Source organism: Stylophora pistillata, chromosome 9, assembly GCF_964205215.1.
Source record: "Stylophora pistillata chromosome 9, jaStyPist1.2, whole genome shotgun sequence".
NCBI classification, from domain to species: domain Eukaryota; kingdom Metazoa; phylum Cnidaria; class Anthozoa; order Scleractinia; family Pocilloporidae; genus Stylophora; species Stylophora pistillata.
The window spans coordinates 9,243,381-9,260,200 of NC_142527.1; the positions used below are offsets into that span (position 1 = coordinate 9,243,381).

At 39.7% G+C, this 16,820-nt stretch overlaps 3 protein-coding genes across 3 annotated transcripts in view; all 3 read right to left on the minus strand.

The window, feature by feature from the left end:
• Window positions 1–16,688, minus strand: part of LOC148723125 (somatostatin receptor type 2-like) — a 64,138-nt gene extending 47,450 nt beyond the window's left edge. Inside the window, exons 1-2 of the mRNA XM_088732034.1 lie at window positions 16,654–16,688; window positions 15,854–15,943 (exon numbers count right to left, since the gene is read on the minus strand). The gene's annotated coding sequence lies outside the window, so the exon portion shown is untranslated. The remainder of the gene's footprint in view (window positions 1–15,853; window positions 15,944–16,653) is intronic.
• LOC148723129 (somatostatin receptor type 5-like) lies at window positions 651–15,978 on the minus strand. Its single transcript, XM_088732033.1, has 3 exons — window positions 15,854–15,978; window positions 3,847–3,903; window positions 651–3,208 (listed from the first exon to the last, which is right to left on the minus strand). Exon 3 carries the CDS (start codon window positions 3,179–3,181, stop codon window positions 2,168–2,170), a length of 1,014 nt encoding a protein of 337 aa, XP_088588159.1. The 5' UTR covers window positions 3,182–3,208; window positions 3,847–3,903; window positions 15,854–15,978; the 3' UTR covers window positions 651–2,167.
• The window catches only part of LOC111346277 (uncharacterized), a 6,742-nt gene continuing 5,086 nt past the window's right edge, over window positions 15,165–16,820 (minus strand). The window contains exons 2-3 of the mRNA XM_088734404.1: window positions 15,854–15,943; window positions 15,165–15,200 (exon numbers count right to left, since the gene is read on the minus strand). Coding sequence (XP_088590530.1) covers window positions 15,165–15,200; window positions 15,854–15,943 — 126 coding nt within the window. The remainder of the gene's footprint in view (window positions 15,201–15,853; window positions 15,944–16,820) is intronic.

Here is a 16,820-nt window from a genome sequence, read left to right on the forward strand (position 1 = left end):
TTGTAAAAGATTAATGATAGAAACAGTACCGAAATATTTCAAAATTCTCTAATAAAATGATGTCGCAGTAATACAAAGTAAAAAAAGCCAGGTTTACTGCCTTTCGCGCGCGATCGGTAACCTGACTCGTTTCGTTTGACACGAATAACTTTGGAAATAATTATCTAGAAGTACCCTTCAAAAGGCTTGGTCGAGATCTGAATCGTTCGACGATGAAAAGATGGTTTGTTGGCTCTGACCCTCACGAAGACAAAGTTTTCTTGTGGACTTTTAGCATATAAAAAAGAAGACTGAACTTGAAAAAAGATCTCCGTAAACCCCTCTTCCTCCATTGACATTTCACATGTCTGTCGCACAGGATCTTGATGGAAATATAATCGAATAAAGTTATAGCTATTCAAAAAAATTCTTTTTTTAGTCGAATAGTTGTTTTCGTTTGCCTGCAGTTCTTTCTCCCTCCCAGTTTGGATACATGAAAACAATATTGAATGTCGAAGACCAATTAATGGCATAATATGGCCACATCTTCTGAGTTACTACGGTTTTTCTAACTAAATGTCTCTGTCATGCCCGTCCACTAAAGCTAAAAGGACAAGAAACATCCTAGAATATCCTACCGGCTTCCCACAGAAAGAAAAACATTGATAGAATTATCATCAGAAGACGTTATCCTTGTTATCATTTATTTTTACTTTATTTTCCAATTTTACAAAGTTAGACTATCAGAGGCCTTCTATGAAGCCGGTTATACTGAAATAAAGAGAAAAATTATGATTATGAAAATACAACGCATGCGAATACACCTGACTAGCGCTACCAGAAGCACTGAAGAAAAAGTATCATTTACAGGAATCCAAAACAGGGATACTCAGCTTTCTCTTATACCTAAACTTACAATCTAAATCAACTCCGGGCCCTGTTTCTCGAAGGTCCCGCTAACATAACAGGTCCGTAAAGCTGTTCTGGTTTCACTTAAGATGGGAGTTTCAAACGTTTTGGGAATTATACAATAAAGCTGGCAGCTAAAGGAACAAAATCGACCGGTCATGAGGTCAGAGCCTGCTTCTTTACTCTTCAACTTTTGGTAGGAAGGACTTTCGAGGAACGGTCCCCTGGAAACAAATTTTGCAATGATCGTTTTTGAAAAATCCTTCCTTCGCCACTTGTTGTAAGTCTGCTAGCAAGTATTAGCTGATAAGGGAACCCTTGTTATGATATTTCTTTTGCCTTTGTGCTATCTATAAATTCTTGTTAAATTGACAAGTTAATGGGATCAAATCCCTCGTATAAGTAGCTCGATTGTCTAAGTTTTTTTTACTCAGTATCTCGCCCAACACCATTCGCCTCCTTCGTGCAGACCAAGACGGAAGAGTACTGTTAAATTTCGTTCCACCAGGTATTCAGCTGTAATTTTCTCAATGCAAGTTTTATCTTTCTTACATGCGGCCCTGCCCTCAACATATCTTGTTTTCTTAAGTGCTCTCGTCAGTGCATGAAAATGGCCATGGTTGGATCGTTCTGAGAAGCCAGCTAGTTTGCTTTTACGTATGATGTGCGATCCTCGCAGTAGATAGCGCTATTTATGCAATAGCGAAAATCAGACCTGAAAAAAATCAGGCCTGTACGGGACTCGAACCACTGACCTCTGCGATACTAGTGCAGCGCTCTACCAGTTGAGCTAACAAGCCAACTGGGAGCAGGCCGTTAAGTTGATTCGTAATAAACCCGTGAAAGTGATAAATGAGATGCAATGAATATATGAAGTTCATATATTGTGAACTGCGGTATTAGATACGTATGATGTGCGATCCTCGCAGTAGATACCGTACAGGCCTGATTTTTTTCAGGTCTGATTTTCGCTACTGCATAAATAGCGCTATCTACTGCGAGGATCGCACATCATACGTATCTAATACCGCAGTTCACAATATATGAACTTCATATATTCATTGCATCTCAGTTTGCTTTTAGTTATTACCGTTTGCGAGGTCTCATCAACATCTCAATTATGTTATTCACCTTCTGACATCCTGCTACACCTAGTTTCTGCTTCTATCACCTTTTCGATTTTCCTTTTAATTACATTGATCCTGCAGAGTTAAAACTTAAATGATTTTTTTTTCTTTATCTTAAGGTAATGGAGTTAGTAATGACTAAATGATTTAGATTACAGTCTTGATTCTTCCCGGACAGCTCCATCTTCAGATTGTAAAACTACATGTGATGTTTGGACGCTAAGACTCGGAGGTGACTGGCTCCTTTTTCTAGTCACCATTCTTACAAATGCTGTATTGATCTTGGTGCTCAGGGAAATGTACAGCCATGGGTTGATGGCGCTGTTGGCGTGACCAAACCAAAAACACACAAACATGACAATCGGCTGAAGCTCAACCTCAACTTTCCATGCTTGCATGACAAATATCATGTGAACCACTTGTGCAGGAAGCCAGCAAAAGGAAAACGCGCAGGTTACAATGATGAGCATTTGAACCACTCTTCTCTTAGATGTTTCGTGTTGCTCTCGATTCCCTGTTAAATGCTGATTTCCAGGTGCGGCATGGAACCATAACCTCTTTGCAGTTATAGTGTACAGAAAAGAAATAACACTCAAAGGAATCAGATAGTTCAACACCTCAAGGTAGAGGAATAGGCCTCGGATAGCCCAATCTGGATCACCCAAAACATAAACAGATAGCATGCATTCAGAGTTGTGGTCTTCCACGCTTTGAATAGCTGGAAACATGGACATTGAAGCCAGTGAAAAGATCCAAATAAACGGAACAGTTAGTTTAGGTTTCCGAAACCAAAGATAGCGGCGGAAGGGATGAACAATGGCATAGTACCTATCGACTGCCATGACTGTCAGGCAGAGGATGGACGCTGTTAATGTGGCATAGGCAATGTATACCACACCTTTGCACATGACTTCTCCAAATACGCCTAGTATCATCCATAAGCCCTCTGTGTGTACTTGGGCGATCGACCAAGGCATCACAATCAATGCCACCAGCAAATCGGCAATGGCCATGTTGACGAACATGAAGCTTGTCAGTGATCTTACTTCAGGTTTCTTCCACACGATGTAGATGAGGAAACCATTCCCTGAAAATGCTACGAGCATCGTGATGGCGTACAGGACTGTGAGGATGATCCCTTCGAACTCTTCAAGAACTGATGTCATGCTTTTTGCTTCGTCTGTTATTAAACTCTAATGGAATGAGAGAATTTTGATTTTTATGAATTATGTGCAAACGGAACTTTCGTGATCCTTTAATTTAATTCCAAACAAACAAACAGGGATGGAGAGAAAGGAATCGATTGCGAACTCGCACGAAAAATAAAAATAAGCAATTTATATTTATTTGAGTTGATTTTACTCTTATTAGAGCAACGATCTTTTGGGATGTCAACGAAGTTTCGGGAAACAGGTAAATATGGGTTCTCATGATAGATAATTAGCAATGAATCTAGGAATTAAATTGCAGGTCATGCCCTAGCTCCAGGTTGATGTTTAGGTTTAAGTTAAAAACACTGCGATTTTACTTCGTAATTCTGTTGACCTTCACCACTCCCATTCTGGATGTAAATACTGTTCTTCATGGATAGTGTCTTAACGAGGTCGGTGGTCACCATTTTCGTAATGCAAAATCCTACATATTTTCTGACAGGAGCTATGCCGCTGATAAACGAAGACTCTACAAAAATATTTTTCCAGTTTCATTCTGATTCCTTCATTCTCTCACATTACGTTATTAATTGTTCTTTTCATGTGAAGATCAAACATATTAAGAAAATATAACATAAATTGAGAAATTTTGAATGCCTCATCTTAGCATTGTAATATACCTGTAATTGACTGAAATGAAAACTACTGCCAGCCTATTGACTTGGAACTTCCCAGTTCTAAATTATGAGAAAGGAAGAAAAGAAATACACTTTAAGAACACTGATGCAAGAGTTGTTTTAACGGTGATCTAAGGTATGACACATTACCATTTACCTCAAGGAGTTTGAAGAAAAGTCTGATAGACAGGCTTGATCATTTAGACCAAGGTTTTGATTTTTAGCCTGATTCCTTACGGATGTAAACGTGTTGAAGCCTGATCAGTCCATGAACCATTTCAGTCAAGGATATTCATCTTTCAAATAAATTTGTCTCACACACAAATCACCTGGCGGCTGGACAGGAATTCAATACTTTCAAGGTTTTATGCTTTTACACTTCCAAAAAATAAAAAGACCGCTTACGTGTTAAAACCACGTACAAAACGCTTATACGTCTTCCGCTCTAACAATCAAGGAAAATTACCAAGCACAACACTCAGCCCTATATAATGTGTTAAAAATAGTGAAATTTCAACCGACAAAACCTATGGGTAGTTCAGTCGGGCTTCCAGCGGGCGGTGCAGTTATTATTACACTTATACCTCCTTTTCTTTACGACATGTACTTTGTTACTTAACTTTGTTTTATAACTTTAGTTTTAGGGCCACTAGTTACTCAGTTGAAGGACTGTCCAGTGTTACCCTCGTTAAATAAAGTTGATTGATTGATTGATTGTTTGAAATTTGTGTTGTCAAATATAGAGGTGGCGTTTTTGGCTGTAACACCTGGCTTATTGCATCTTGCAGAGGGATATATTCTAATATATCGCTCAAATATGACATACGAAACTTTATACCACAAGAAAGATACCGGCACTAAACACGGTAGCGATGGCGCTTTAGGTTACTCATTACTGTTGATCTTATTACTGCGGGAAGGTAACGCATTTTTACACGCACACACGCGTAAGGATGGCACAACTGTAACTAGCACAACTTTTAGAAAGAAATTTTAGGTCTGATTTGTTTGGTTCTACTTAAAAAAATAATATATCTGGATGTGTTCTAAATGGTAACTAATGTTTCCAACTAGTGGTAGCGATGGCGCTTTAAATTACTCATGACTGTTGATCTTATTACTACGGAAAGGTAGCGCATTTATGTAAGCACACACACGTGATGTTAAGCAAGAATCGCATGGTAGGATGGCACAACTGTAACCAGCACAACTTTTAAAAAAATAGTTTAGGTTTGGGTTGACTGGTTGTTTAGAAGAAATAATATATCTGGAGTCGTTCTAAATGGTAATTAATGTTTCCAACTAGTGGTGGCGATGGTACTTTAGGTTAGTCATGGCTGTTGATCTTATTACTGCCGAAAGGTAGCACACTTATACACTCATTCACACGCGATGTTAAATTAAAAACAACGTAAAAGATAGCACATCTTTTAAAAGAAAGTTACGTTTTGAGTTGATTGGTTGAACGAACTTTATATCTGGAGGTGTTCTAAATGGTAATTAATGCGACAAAGTTTCCAATATTTTAAACAAGTATGAACAAGTATGAACAAGTAAAACAGGTTTTTTTTTTAAATTTATCTGGTCATTGTGAGTCACAAACTTGAATAATAATAATAATATATAAAATATTTCCTCTACTAAAGAAAACTGAAGCTTAATTCAAAAAAGGAGCTAATTCTGTTACTCGAATTTGTAGATTTTGCATTGCAGGTTCTCTGCATTTAAATTAACATCCCAGTATTTATTTTTCTCATGGCCTCAGGAACAGGAAGACCAACCAAACGATTTTACTTTTAATAAATATGAAAATTGGGGAAAAAGTTGGAAAATAGTGAATAGGGAAAATGATTTTTGTTGTTGTATTTTTTTTTCAAATACTTTCCTTGTGACTTTATAGAAACGTCGTAGGATCATTTTCCAAACAAAAGTAAGGCAGCTGTAAGTCATTGTCAGATCTCAATAGAGATAACTAATGTACTGTCTTAACCAATCACAAATAAGTCTATTTGCACTAAATAGAAGTAACCAATACTTGTAATAATAATACACAATGTAAATTTGGATGCAAGGATGATTGCAACTGTGTTTTATGTAAAATTTTATACTACAAAGGGGTTGATGATTTCATAAATTCCCTTCCTGATAATTCAGAAAAAAAAAATTTGTGAGAGAAATTATTTTTGAGGAAATAAGGTATAATTGTCTAGAATAATGAAAAGGCGCATTTTTTTTTCTCGCAAACAAACATTTTAGATAAAAAAAACCTACCCCTGGAAACTGGAACATATTTCCCTTATGTTTATCATTTAGCTTACAAACTCAGAAATTTTGATGTGAAATAACTTCAGAATAGAAAAGTTATAGAGTCCGTTACTGATTTTAACAAAATTTTCCCATCAACGAACCTCTTCTTTTAAGAAGGATGTCATTAGCACCAATAGCTAAAACCGAGAAACATTAAATCTACTTCAACTTCATCTAAATATTCATAAGTTTTAAGAGTTTGCAGCCTGAGTTACACTTCCTCGGAACAACTAGCTCTAACTGTGTTGCTACTACGGCCGTAGATTTTGAGTATCGACCATCGCTATTTGATGAAAACCTTACTTACGTTTAGCGAACTCGGGAGCTTGAACGTAAAACAGAAATATACCAACGTAACTCCAGCACAATTGGCCTTACCGATTGCAGGAACACTTTGCACAACGTTATCCTTTCCCTTCATTGTGACCTCCTCGTTAGCTTCATAATCAAACGACAGTAAGCACAACAGCACATTTTTTATTAGTTTGATGACAAACTTACCATTCAGTAAGCTCCTATGCTTTTCGTTGTCCCTTTTAAACAAGCGTTACAACTCAGCATTTAAGAGCAAATCCGTGCAAAAATCAAACATTGCATGGCAAAGTTAAAATTAATAAAATTCGCTGATCTTTTGCATGCAAGTAGCCTTTAGAAAGTACACAATTTCTGTGCAGTCTTTTCCTTAAAAAATGTATTTGCTTCCGAAAAACGAAAACGTTTCGTTTTCAGTCCTGGGATCTGTAACGATGTTAATTTATGTATGTTGAGTTAATTTACACAGTTTACCTTACATCTGAGTTCCCGGATGTATTCGTCCGCTTTGCTTGATGTGCACTCGGCTTACAAGATTAAATGTTGTTTTTAGAGTCTCTGGTGTTTCACTGTGTGTCTTAGCAAACACGTTACATGGTGTCAGGAGTGCGATCCTGGTTCCTAAATCCGTTACCATAGAGGAATACCCGCTCAGTGCACTGGAAAACGTTCTTGAGAGAAATATACTCGCACGCACGTAGTCGAACAACTCTGAACTGTTATCAAGTTCTAGAGGATAGTCTCCGGTCTCTACAGTATTCCGCAATAGCCAGCCGAGAACTTCGTCACAAAGAATAGCGAAAGGCAACGGTAAGTGGAATTGTCTAATGTCTTCGGAAGGAAATCCCAGCTGAAGATATCTAACTAAATTCAAAATACGAAGTATGACCGAGGGTAGCGGTGCTTCTGTACAGGCAAAAGAAGCCGTCGCACTACCAAATTTGGTACAAATCCCAATAAACATCCCATTACCCTCAAATTTGGAGCTTACAGGGGATTTGGCGACGAACTGGAAGAAATTCTACCGTGCCTGGAATAACTATGAAATCACTGCACGTTTAAAAGACCCTGTCTAATTAGAGACAGAATTGTCATTGGAGTAAGAGACTATCAAGCACGCAAGAAGCTTCTACAAGTCTCCAAACTCACACTGAAAGATTGCATTGACACCTGTAGATCATATGAGACCGCAAGCCAACAACTGAGAGAAATTCATCAGGAGGAAGTCAGAGCCATTAGTCAGGCCAACGAGAAGACACCTCTGCTCCCCCATAGGAGCGAGAGAAATCCGCTGCAAGTTCTGCGCCAAAACTCATGTCTGGAACAAGCTTAAATGTCCTGCATGGGATAAGACTTGCTCTAAATGTGGAATTCAAAACCACTTTGCGGTGGCCTGCAAAACCAAACTGTCTCAACCGCTTTGGCCACGCCCTCTAAAAGCCCCACACCGAGACATGTGCAGGCCAGTGCATGCAGTGGAAGATTCTGACTTGGATGAATATGTTGCTTGTGTCGACGTCAAGAAACAAGTCTGTGCTGTGGAAAAGCCCAATCATAAAGACAAAATGCTGTTAAATGGTCACCGAGTCCCATTCCAACTGGACACTGGTGCCACAGTGAACATCTTACCCGAAGAATCATTCAAAAAAGTATATGGTGAAGACAGTCTACCCCTGCTGGACAATACAGAAGTAACTCTTGTTATGTACAACAAAACAGAGGAAAAGCCAACTGGCAAGAAACGTGTTCAAGTTGTGAACCCCAGAGATGGAAAAAAAGTACAGCGTGAAATTCGTAGTTATAAAGGGGAAAGGGAAGCCACTGCTTGGTTTACGAGCCAGTGAGCAAATGCAACTCATATCTGTGGTCCGACATAACATCATGGCTCTTCAAGCGGAAGAACCATCGCAGAGCAAAACACCACTTACGACGGAATCTATTCTCGAAGAATACGCCGATGCATCCAGAGGAGAAGGACAGTTAGAAGGTGACCTCCACCTGGAAATTGACCCGAACGTACCACGAGTCCAACTCCCAACAAGAAAGGTGCCGATCGCCATTAAAGAAAAGCTAAAAGAGGAAATAAATCGCTTGGAAGGCCTTAATATCATCACGCCAGTAAATGTCCCTAACTCTTGGATATCAGCAACTGTCGTTACCCTGAAGAAGAATGGCAATGTTCGATCCATGTTGGATCCCAAACCACTTAACGGAGCCCTCAAACGGAATCACTACCCTCTGCCGACAATCGAGGATGTCCTTCCTGAGCTCTCAAACGCAAGATGCTTTACTGTGTTAGACGCCAAAAATGGGTTTTGGCATGTGTCGTTAGACGAGGAAAGTAGTTACGCAACCACATTTGGCACTCCTTGGAGAAGATACAGATGGCTTCGAATGCCATTTGGGATCTCACTGGCCCCCTAAAGAATTCCAGCGAAGACTGGATCAGGCATTAGCAGGGCTAATGCGATGCAAGGCGATCGCTGATGACATCCTCGTAATTGGGAGATGTGGAGCTAACGATGATGAAGCAGTAAAAGACCACGACGACAAACTTATTAATTGCTCTCCTCCAACGATGCCGAGAAAAAGACGTGAAGCTAAACAGGGGAAAACTGCAGCTTAGGCTTAAGGGAGGGGCCTACGAGGGCCACATGCTCTCTGCAGAGGGGCTGCAACCTGACCCTGAAAAAGTCAAGGCAATCAAAGAGATGCCAGCACCGACCGACAAACAGAGCATCCAACGTCTCGTAGGGATGACTAACTCCCTGCAAAAGTTTGCTCCGATACTTTCAAAGGTCATGACTCCTCTACGCAAGCTCACCAAAAACGACGAGTTCCAATGGGATGAGCAGGTTCATGGTGCAGCCCTGGATGAGACAAAGAAGATCCTTTCTACGACTCCAGTCCTAAAATACTTTGACCCAAGTGCCACAACCACACTACAATGTGATGCCTCCATGCATGGCCTGGGAGCATATCTAATGCAAGACGGACATCCAGTCGCATATGCATCCAGGTCTCTGACCCCCACAGAGGTCCAGTATGCGCAAATCAAAAAAGAGTTACTGGCCATATTATTCGGAATGGAGAAGTTTGAAACCTACCTGTATGGAGAGAAAGTGCTTATCGAATCTGATCACAAGCCCTTGGAGGCAATCTTCCGTAAAAGCCTCCTGAACGCACCCAAAAGGCTACACCGAATGCTCCTTAGACTCCAATGTTATGAGTTTGAAGTCTCCTACAAAAAGGGAACCTCCCTTCTTATGGCTGATCCCCTGAGTCGCGCGTATCTGACGCCTAAGGAAGCTACTGAGGATCAGGAATATGTCATGACAGTCTCAGATACTAGGTTTCCAACAGAGATAGAAGCAGAGCAAGTGAACATGCTACAGTATCTTCCAGTCAAAGATGAAATTCTTCGCCAAATCCAAAACCTTACTCAAGAAGACGCTATCCTCAAGACCCTCGCTTGCGTCATCAAACAAGGCTGGCCAGAAAGTAAGCTCTATCTCCCACTGGAAGTTCAAGACTACTTTCTATTCAAAGAAGAACTTGCTCTCCTAAATGGAGTTATTTTCAGAGGAGACCGTGTTGTCATACCGTTTCAAATGAGAGCTAAACTCAAAAGAAAGCTACACTCCAGTCATCTGGGAATACAAGCAGGCCTGAGACGGGCACGGGAAGCGTTCTTCTGGCCTGGTGTGTACAAAGAGATTGAAGAACATGTCTCCCCCTGCCAAGTCTACAAGTCATACCACCAAGGGCAGCAGAGGGAGCCCATGATCTCACACCCAGTACCATCAAGACCGTGGCAGGTCCTTGCCGTTGATCTCTTTGAGCTCCAGGGCCAGGATTACCTTGTCACCACTCATTATCACTCAAATCTCTTTGAAGTGGATAAACTTGCTAGTAAGACATCAAAAGAAGAAATTGAAAAGCTCATGCCTCATATGGAAAGACATGGAATCCCGGACAAGATAGTAAGCGTAACGGCCCCCAATTCAGCTCACAGGAATTTCAGACGTTCAAAGAATTATATGAGTTTGATCATGTAACAAGCTCCCCCACCTACCCGCAGTTAAATGGCAAGACGGAAAACGCGGTAAAGACTGTGGAGCGAATCATGCTCAAAGCCTCAGAGGCTGGCAGTGATCCCTACTTGGGTTTCCTTGACTCTCGCAACACCCCCACGGAAGGGCTAGGAACGTCTCCACCTCAGCGCCTCTTTGGCCGCCGTACCAAAACCCTCCTACCTACCTCTGGGCGACTACTAACACAACCTGAATTTCACACCACTTCCCAGTTTATTCAGGCCCAAAAGAACAAACAAGCCTTCTATTACAACAATGGCACCAAAGAACTCCAACCACTTGAGCCAGGGAGCACCGTACGTATCAATCCACCAAAATATAAACAACAATGGACCCAAGCAACGGTTCACAAACAAGTTGGTGTACGCTCATACCAAGTTACCACTGACGACGGACGGGTGCATAGTAGGAACCGCCGACACCTGCGTCTCACAGCCGAACTCCCTAAACAATCACCTCTTGACATAGAGATACCTAGCTCCGATCGTGGTCCCCTGCCCCTGACCAAAGTTGAACAGGTACCAACAGTCGTGGAATCAAAGCCCCAAGAGATGGTCAAGCCACAAGCAACACCGAACCCTCCAGCTGATGACGTAACGAGTCCAGAAAGATGTAGCGCGCGGGGAAGAGTCCTACGTAGACCAGCATACCTCCGTGCCTATACATGCTGACACTTACCTATGTTGTTTATATTCCCCGAACAATGACTCTAAGAAACGATTTAGGTTTTTTCCTTGTTTATTCTTTCCGCTTTGAATAACGGGAGGAGATGTAACGATGTTAATTTATGTATGTTGAGTTAATTTATACAGTTTACCTTACATCTGAGTTCCCGGATGTATCTGTCCCCTTCGCTTGATGTGCACTCGGCTTACAAGATTAAATGTTGTTTTTAGAGTCTCTGGTGTTTCACTGTCTGTCTTAGCGAACACGTTACAGGATCGATTTGGCGACACCCAACAAGTTAAAAATAGGTCATGATTGACTCGACTCGCGTATCAAAGAAACTACGCTAGAAAAAACTATCACAGTTCCAAGTTGTTGCACAACTTGTCACTGTCTAGTACTGTCTTGTACGTCTAAACACCGTGATTTGATAAAGATTAGATTAATTCCAGTATTCAAGAGAAGTCAAAAGCTTATGGCTCCCGTGTTGCGTAAAATGGTAGGCGAGAAACAACGATAATTTTTAGCATGTGTCTTTGCTCAGAATCTCGTAAGATTACGAATGATGATACTAGAGTTGGTGGTCTTTCAGAATATGTAAAGTTTAGTTTGGGGAAATGAATTTGAAATTTTTTGAAAATCGTGAAGAAAGACAAAAAGGATACGCCGTCCTGTTGTGTACATTTGACCATCCAGACATTGATATAATAAAAATTAACACAACTCCGATGCATATAGCAATTGAAAGTAAATATAATAGCCTTAACTCAAAGATTATAATCTTAGCTGTTCATATGAGTCCAGAGTTTCAATATTTTTTGCCGTTTTCTCCATTCTGCGGTCTCTGTAAGTTTGACATCTGCACCGTCACTTTATGTCGCGGCTCGATCAGAACGGCTGCTCCTGAAAACGTCTAAGCTTTGCACATTTGTATTCCTTGTGTGCTTCATACGACGTGTTGGTGTTCTTTGCGCTAAAATCCACTAAAACACTGATCGAGCCGACTTTAGAGACTGTATGCAAATTTGTTTCGCTTGAATCTATAACAAAATTTGCATAAAGGCCGAACGAGCTTGTGTGACAGTTGAATTTGTTCATGGAGTTTGGTGGGGGGGAAGGAAGTATGCGGTCTTTCTCTATAACGTGTTACTTTGGGGCAGCAGATTTGTCTTTACATCGCTAATAAACTATTTTACCAAGAGTTTATCTTTCTTGTTACTTACTTTTGAAGAACCGAACATCTCAATTTTATGTAATTATATTCACCTCTTAGTGCATGTTTTGTTTCCCACGTGAACTAAATAAAAATTCTAAATTCAAGTGAGACAATACTTTGCTTGTTCCTGCTCTTGGAGAAATGGTAGAGGTTTTTCCCCTTTCGGGTATATAGTCGCCAGTGCATGTTATCATATTATAATGTCGCGTTATGCAAATTACGAAGGGCCGGTAAAACCATCAAGACCTCTTTCCTGTTTTGAGCTGATTTGATTGAAAACTTCGGAACAAAGATCGTCAAAAACAAGGGAAAAGAGACATATGGCTAAAAGACCCAATCTTGGCCACTGAGAATACCTTATCCACCCTATGTACCAATTACTGTCACGAACTCTTGCTCAGCCTGATATGCAAATTTTGTGGTGATTTGCAAGCAAGACGTAATTTGCATATAGTCTCAAAACAGTCCACGGTAAACTGCTTGGGAACACATGTTTGAACTAAATGGCTCTATTGTCAGCCCTTTCATAGTTTCCTTCAGAATTTTCATAAAAATTTGTATTAACAGTATAAAGAGTATAAATGTGAAAAGTGAGCTAAGAAGAGTTCGTTGAAAACTTAGCCGGTTTTGATCGTGGCTGCAGCGGCGGGCTTCTCTGTTCATGATAAACCTCCCGAATGAAATTAACCAAACGGTAGAATGAAGCACTTTGAAAATTAGAGAATATCATATCCAAGCTGATTGTTCTTTACGCTTTTTGAGTTGCCATGATTTCTAAAACTAAAACCATTTTGTTTTTGTTAATGGTCAAGTATACACCACAACATGGCGTGATTTTAGGTATTTCGTTGACGATTTTCAACAAATTCTTAAAAATCCCACATTTATTTCCCCAAAGTAAACTTTACATATTTTAAAAGATCGTTAACTCGGGTATTGTCATTCTTAATCTTACAAAATTCTAATCAAAGGCACATGCTCAAAATTATCGTTATTCTTCGCCTACCGTTTTACGTTGCACGAGAGAACCATAACTTCTTTACTTCTCTTGAATACTCAGATAAATCTAATATTTATAAAATCGCGGTGTTTAGACCATGGAAAGTTATACAAAAAATTTTAACTATAAGGGCTTATTCTAGCGAAGCAGTTTTGACACGCGAGTCAAGTGAATCATGGCTGATTTCCACTCTGTTTGCCCGCGTTCGGGATTGCCAAATTGCACCTAAGTTGAAAATGGCTTCCATCGTCTTTCTGAGGAATTGACAGATATTTCAAGGAAAAAACTGCATGGCATTCATATACTTATTAAAGGCTATCTATATGTAAAAGACGAGTGAATTTAATTTTTTTCAGCTTTGCCGAAGATTTGCGATTTTGTTTGATTCGTACACGGATCTGCTCTTAAAGTTAATGGCAGTACTACTCCATTATATGTTTGACTGATAAATGAAAATTAAATAATCATCATTTTGTGGCTCTGACAGGCTCCCTGCCCTGCCAGTTCATGTCGCAATCGAAAACGTGAAAAGTAATTTTTACTTCCAGAAAAAGGTTCAGAAATGAAACGTAACAACTTAATGGAAAGAAAGATTGGCGTCAGATCCATGACCACATTTCATCGTCTTGGCATTAAAATCAAACAGCATCCAACATCCAACAGGTGACCGTGATTAATCTACTCCTCAGTGACTTCTAATTTTGGAAAAATTTCGGTCGATAAAACAGGTTAATTCAATGCCGCTACCGACTGCACTGAAGGAATCGATTGTTTATTATAGCATTGAGAGAGAGCTTTCATGGTAAATTGAAATAACATGGTTTTTTATTGTTGATTTTGATCATATCGTTCTTGCGGAGTGATTTTTTTTTTTTTTTTTTTTTAATTCTTCGCATTGAGCAAGGTCAGTTACATGTGTACGCGGCTGGTCTCTTGAAATCAACTTCGGTTAGATGGTTTTAAGGTGCATTACCCCGCCTCAGGTGTCTTATTCGGCTGAGGGTGATAGATTTCTATGCAGCTATATGTCGTAGTAGGTCGATTGACTATTATAATTCTGGAAGCCTCTTTTCTAAGTCATGTCGCAGCATTATCAAAAAGGCTAGCCGGATTCATTGCATTCCGTCGCAATGGTTTATTGAAAAATACTGTTCACTTTTTGCATCAAATCCTTCTCTTCACCAAGATGAGAAAGAACAAAAGAGGTTATCCTTTCTTGGATATAACGATGTGTTTTTGTGAAATCTAGCGCAGGCTCATTTAATCACGAGGTTTACGTATATCGCTGCTTAACAAGGCCAACTTCTCCAAACTTTTTCTCTTATCGAGATCTGTTAACACATCTGTCTATAGCAGAAATTGCTTTGTCTACTTTTTTTTAAAGCAATAAGTTGAAAACTGTTCTTAATTGGAATGGTTATCCGGCCCCTTCCAAGTATTCCTCGGATACTAGAAAAAATACACATACATTTACGTCCCCCCTTCCCTTGACGCGTTTTCTGTGTTCCTCGCCAGAAATGAAAGAACCACAAATAATGGTGACTAGATGTTCAAGCTTGTTTGTATAAAAACTGGAGCACTTAGTATCTGCGTATTCTTCTAAGGTGTGTTCTGCTATTAATGATATAACATTTTTCTCGCTAAAGCTTGCTATTAGTTGTAGCATGTTTTCAGAGAATTATCGGCCGTTGCCGCTCAAGCAACAATGCCTACAGTGTTTATTCAATCACGTTTCTGCATAATTCTTCGGTCGGGTGATAATCTGTGAGACACAAGAAATTCATTTCATTTAATTCTGTGCATATGTATGTGTACATTTTCAACTCTGCTTTTTGAAATAATTTCTAGGTTGATATTCGTAGGGCTGATCGATTGCTGAAATAGATTTGAAAAACACTCCTTTTACACTCAGGCTCAGTTTTACCTGGGTGAATAATTCAATTTTATACACGTATGTTAAAATAACATGTTAATCATAGAACTCAGCCTGAGGACATACACAGCAAAGTACTTGGTAGTGAAGCATTTGTATCAGGTTAAGGAATCATTGAGGTATCAGAAATATTAGCAGATGGGAAGTAGGCATCTGCATTGAAAAATCGCAGAAAGTAAACTTTGTTGTAGCGCAGATTAACACGGCTATTTCCAGTTTGCAGAATCAGATAGTATGCAAATTAACTATGAAGTATCGGATTAATTTGGCGGGTATGAAATAATACCCAGGTATACGTGGCAAGCAAGCTGGCTGGGCAATGATAACACGTAACAGAATCGCAACCAAATAGAAAAAAACTGGTTTTGAATAGAATAAATCTGTTAGTGTTCTGTGAAAAATGCTGCAGTCTGATCCACTGCAGCAAGGTGAGAAAAATATTTTGGGAGCCACGGTTTCAGATAAAACTGTTCTCACCTTACCTTATACGTTTTAAATTTTTCACAACTTCGCCTGTTCCTGTTCGCAAGTCCGGCGAAGTCTCTATGGTCATCGGTCCCCGTAACTTTAACCTATAAATACAGGCGTTTAGTTATACTTGAAAAACTCCCTGAAGAGGTCTACGACAGTTAGACGAAACGCGTCGGAAAATAAATACAATTTTACAACTACTGTTCGTAGATGTGCTGCTCACTAGTCTATATTTAGAAAATAAAAAAAAAATTTAAATTTAAAAATTGTTCTGTAATCTATGTGAGATCGATCCCAAGGTATATAAATTGTACCGTCGGATGGTCCAAATTTGTAATTAGCTGATGACATTCGCATTGCAACCATAAATCAGTTAAAAACGATCCATTTGGAGAAATCTTAATTCCTTTTTCACGAAGGCGGGACCAAGAAAATATATTAGGCCAGGTGAGGATTCGAACCTCGGTTCTTTAACAGCCTCTTTTTTATATTCTCAGCAGAATCAAATGAATGAAAAGTCGATCCCATGCATTAGAGAGCCAATCCTATTGTATTATTCTCTCAAAACGCGGTTTGTTTTCTATCGGCAAGTGATGGAAAATGCAGAAAGGTAATATGTTGAGTAAGAAAAGTTAAAAATATATCTTGATTAAAACATCTTCTATGGTAAACAATCCCCAGTAAAAGGCACTTTCGATGTGCTGATTCTGAAAGCATTGATAGGATGGTTATCATACCCGTACGAACCTAGATAAATGGGTGACAATTACGAACTTCAAATGTGTCTCCCAACCAAATTGTTCTCACAAACCTGTATTTGATCGCGCTCACACTTTTTAAACGTTTCCTTCTTCAATTCAAAGAGCGATGCCCTCCAGTGAATCCGGGAAGCACGAGGAACCAAGAATAGAATTTCGCTGTGTTGACGTTCAACGAATAAACCTTGATGACGTCTTTCTTTCAACACTTTACAGTTTC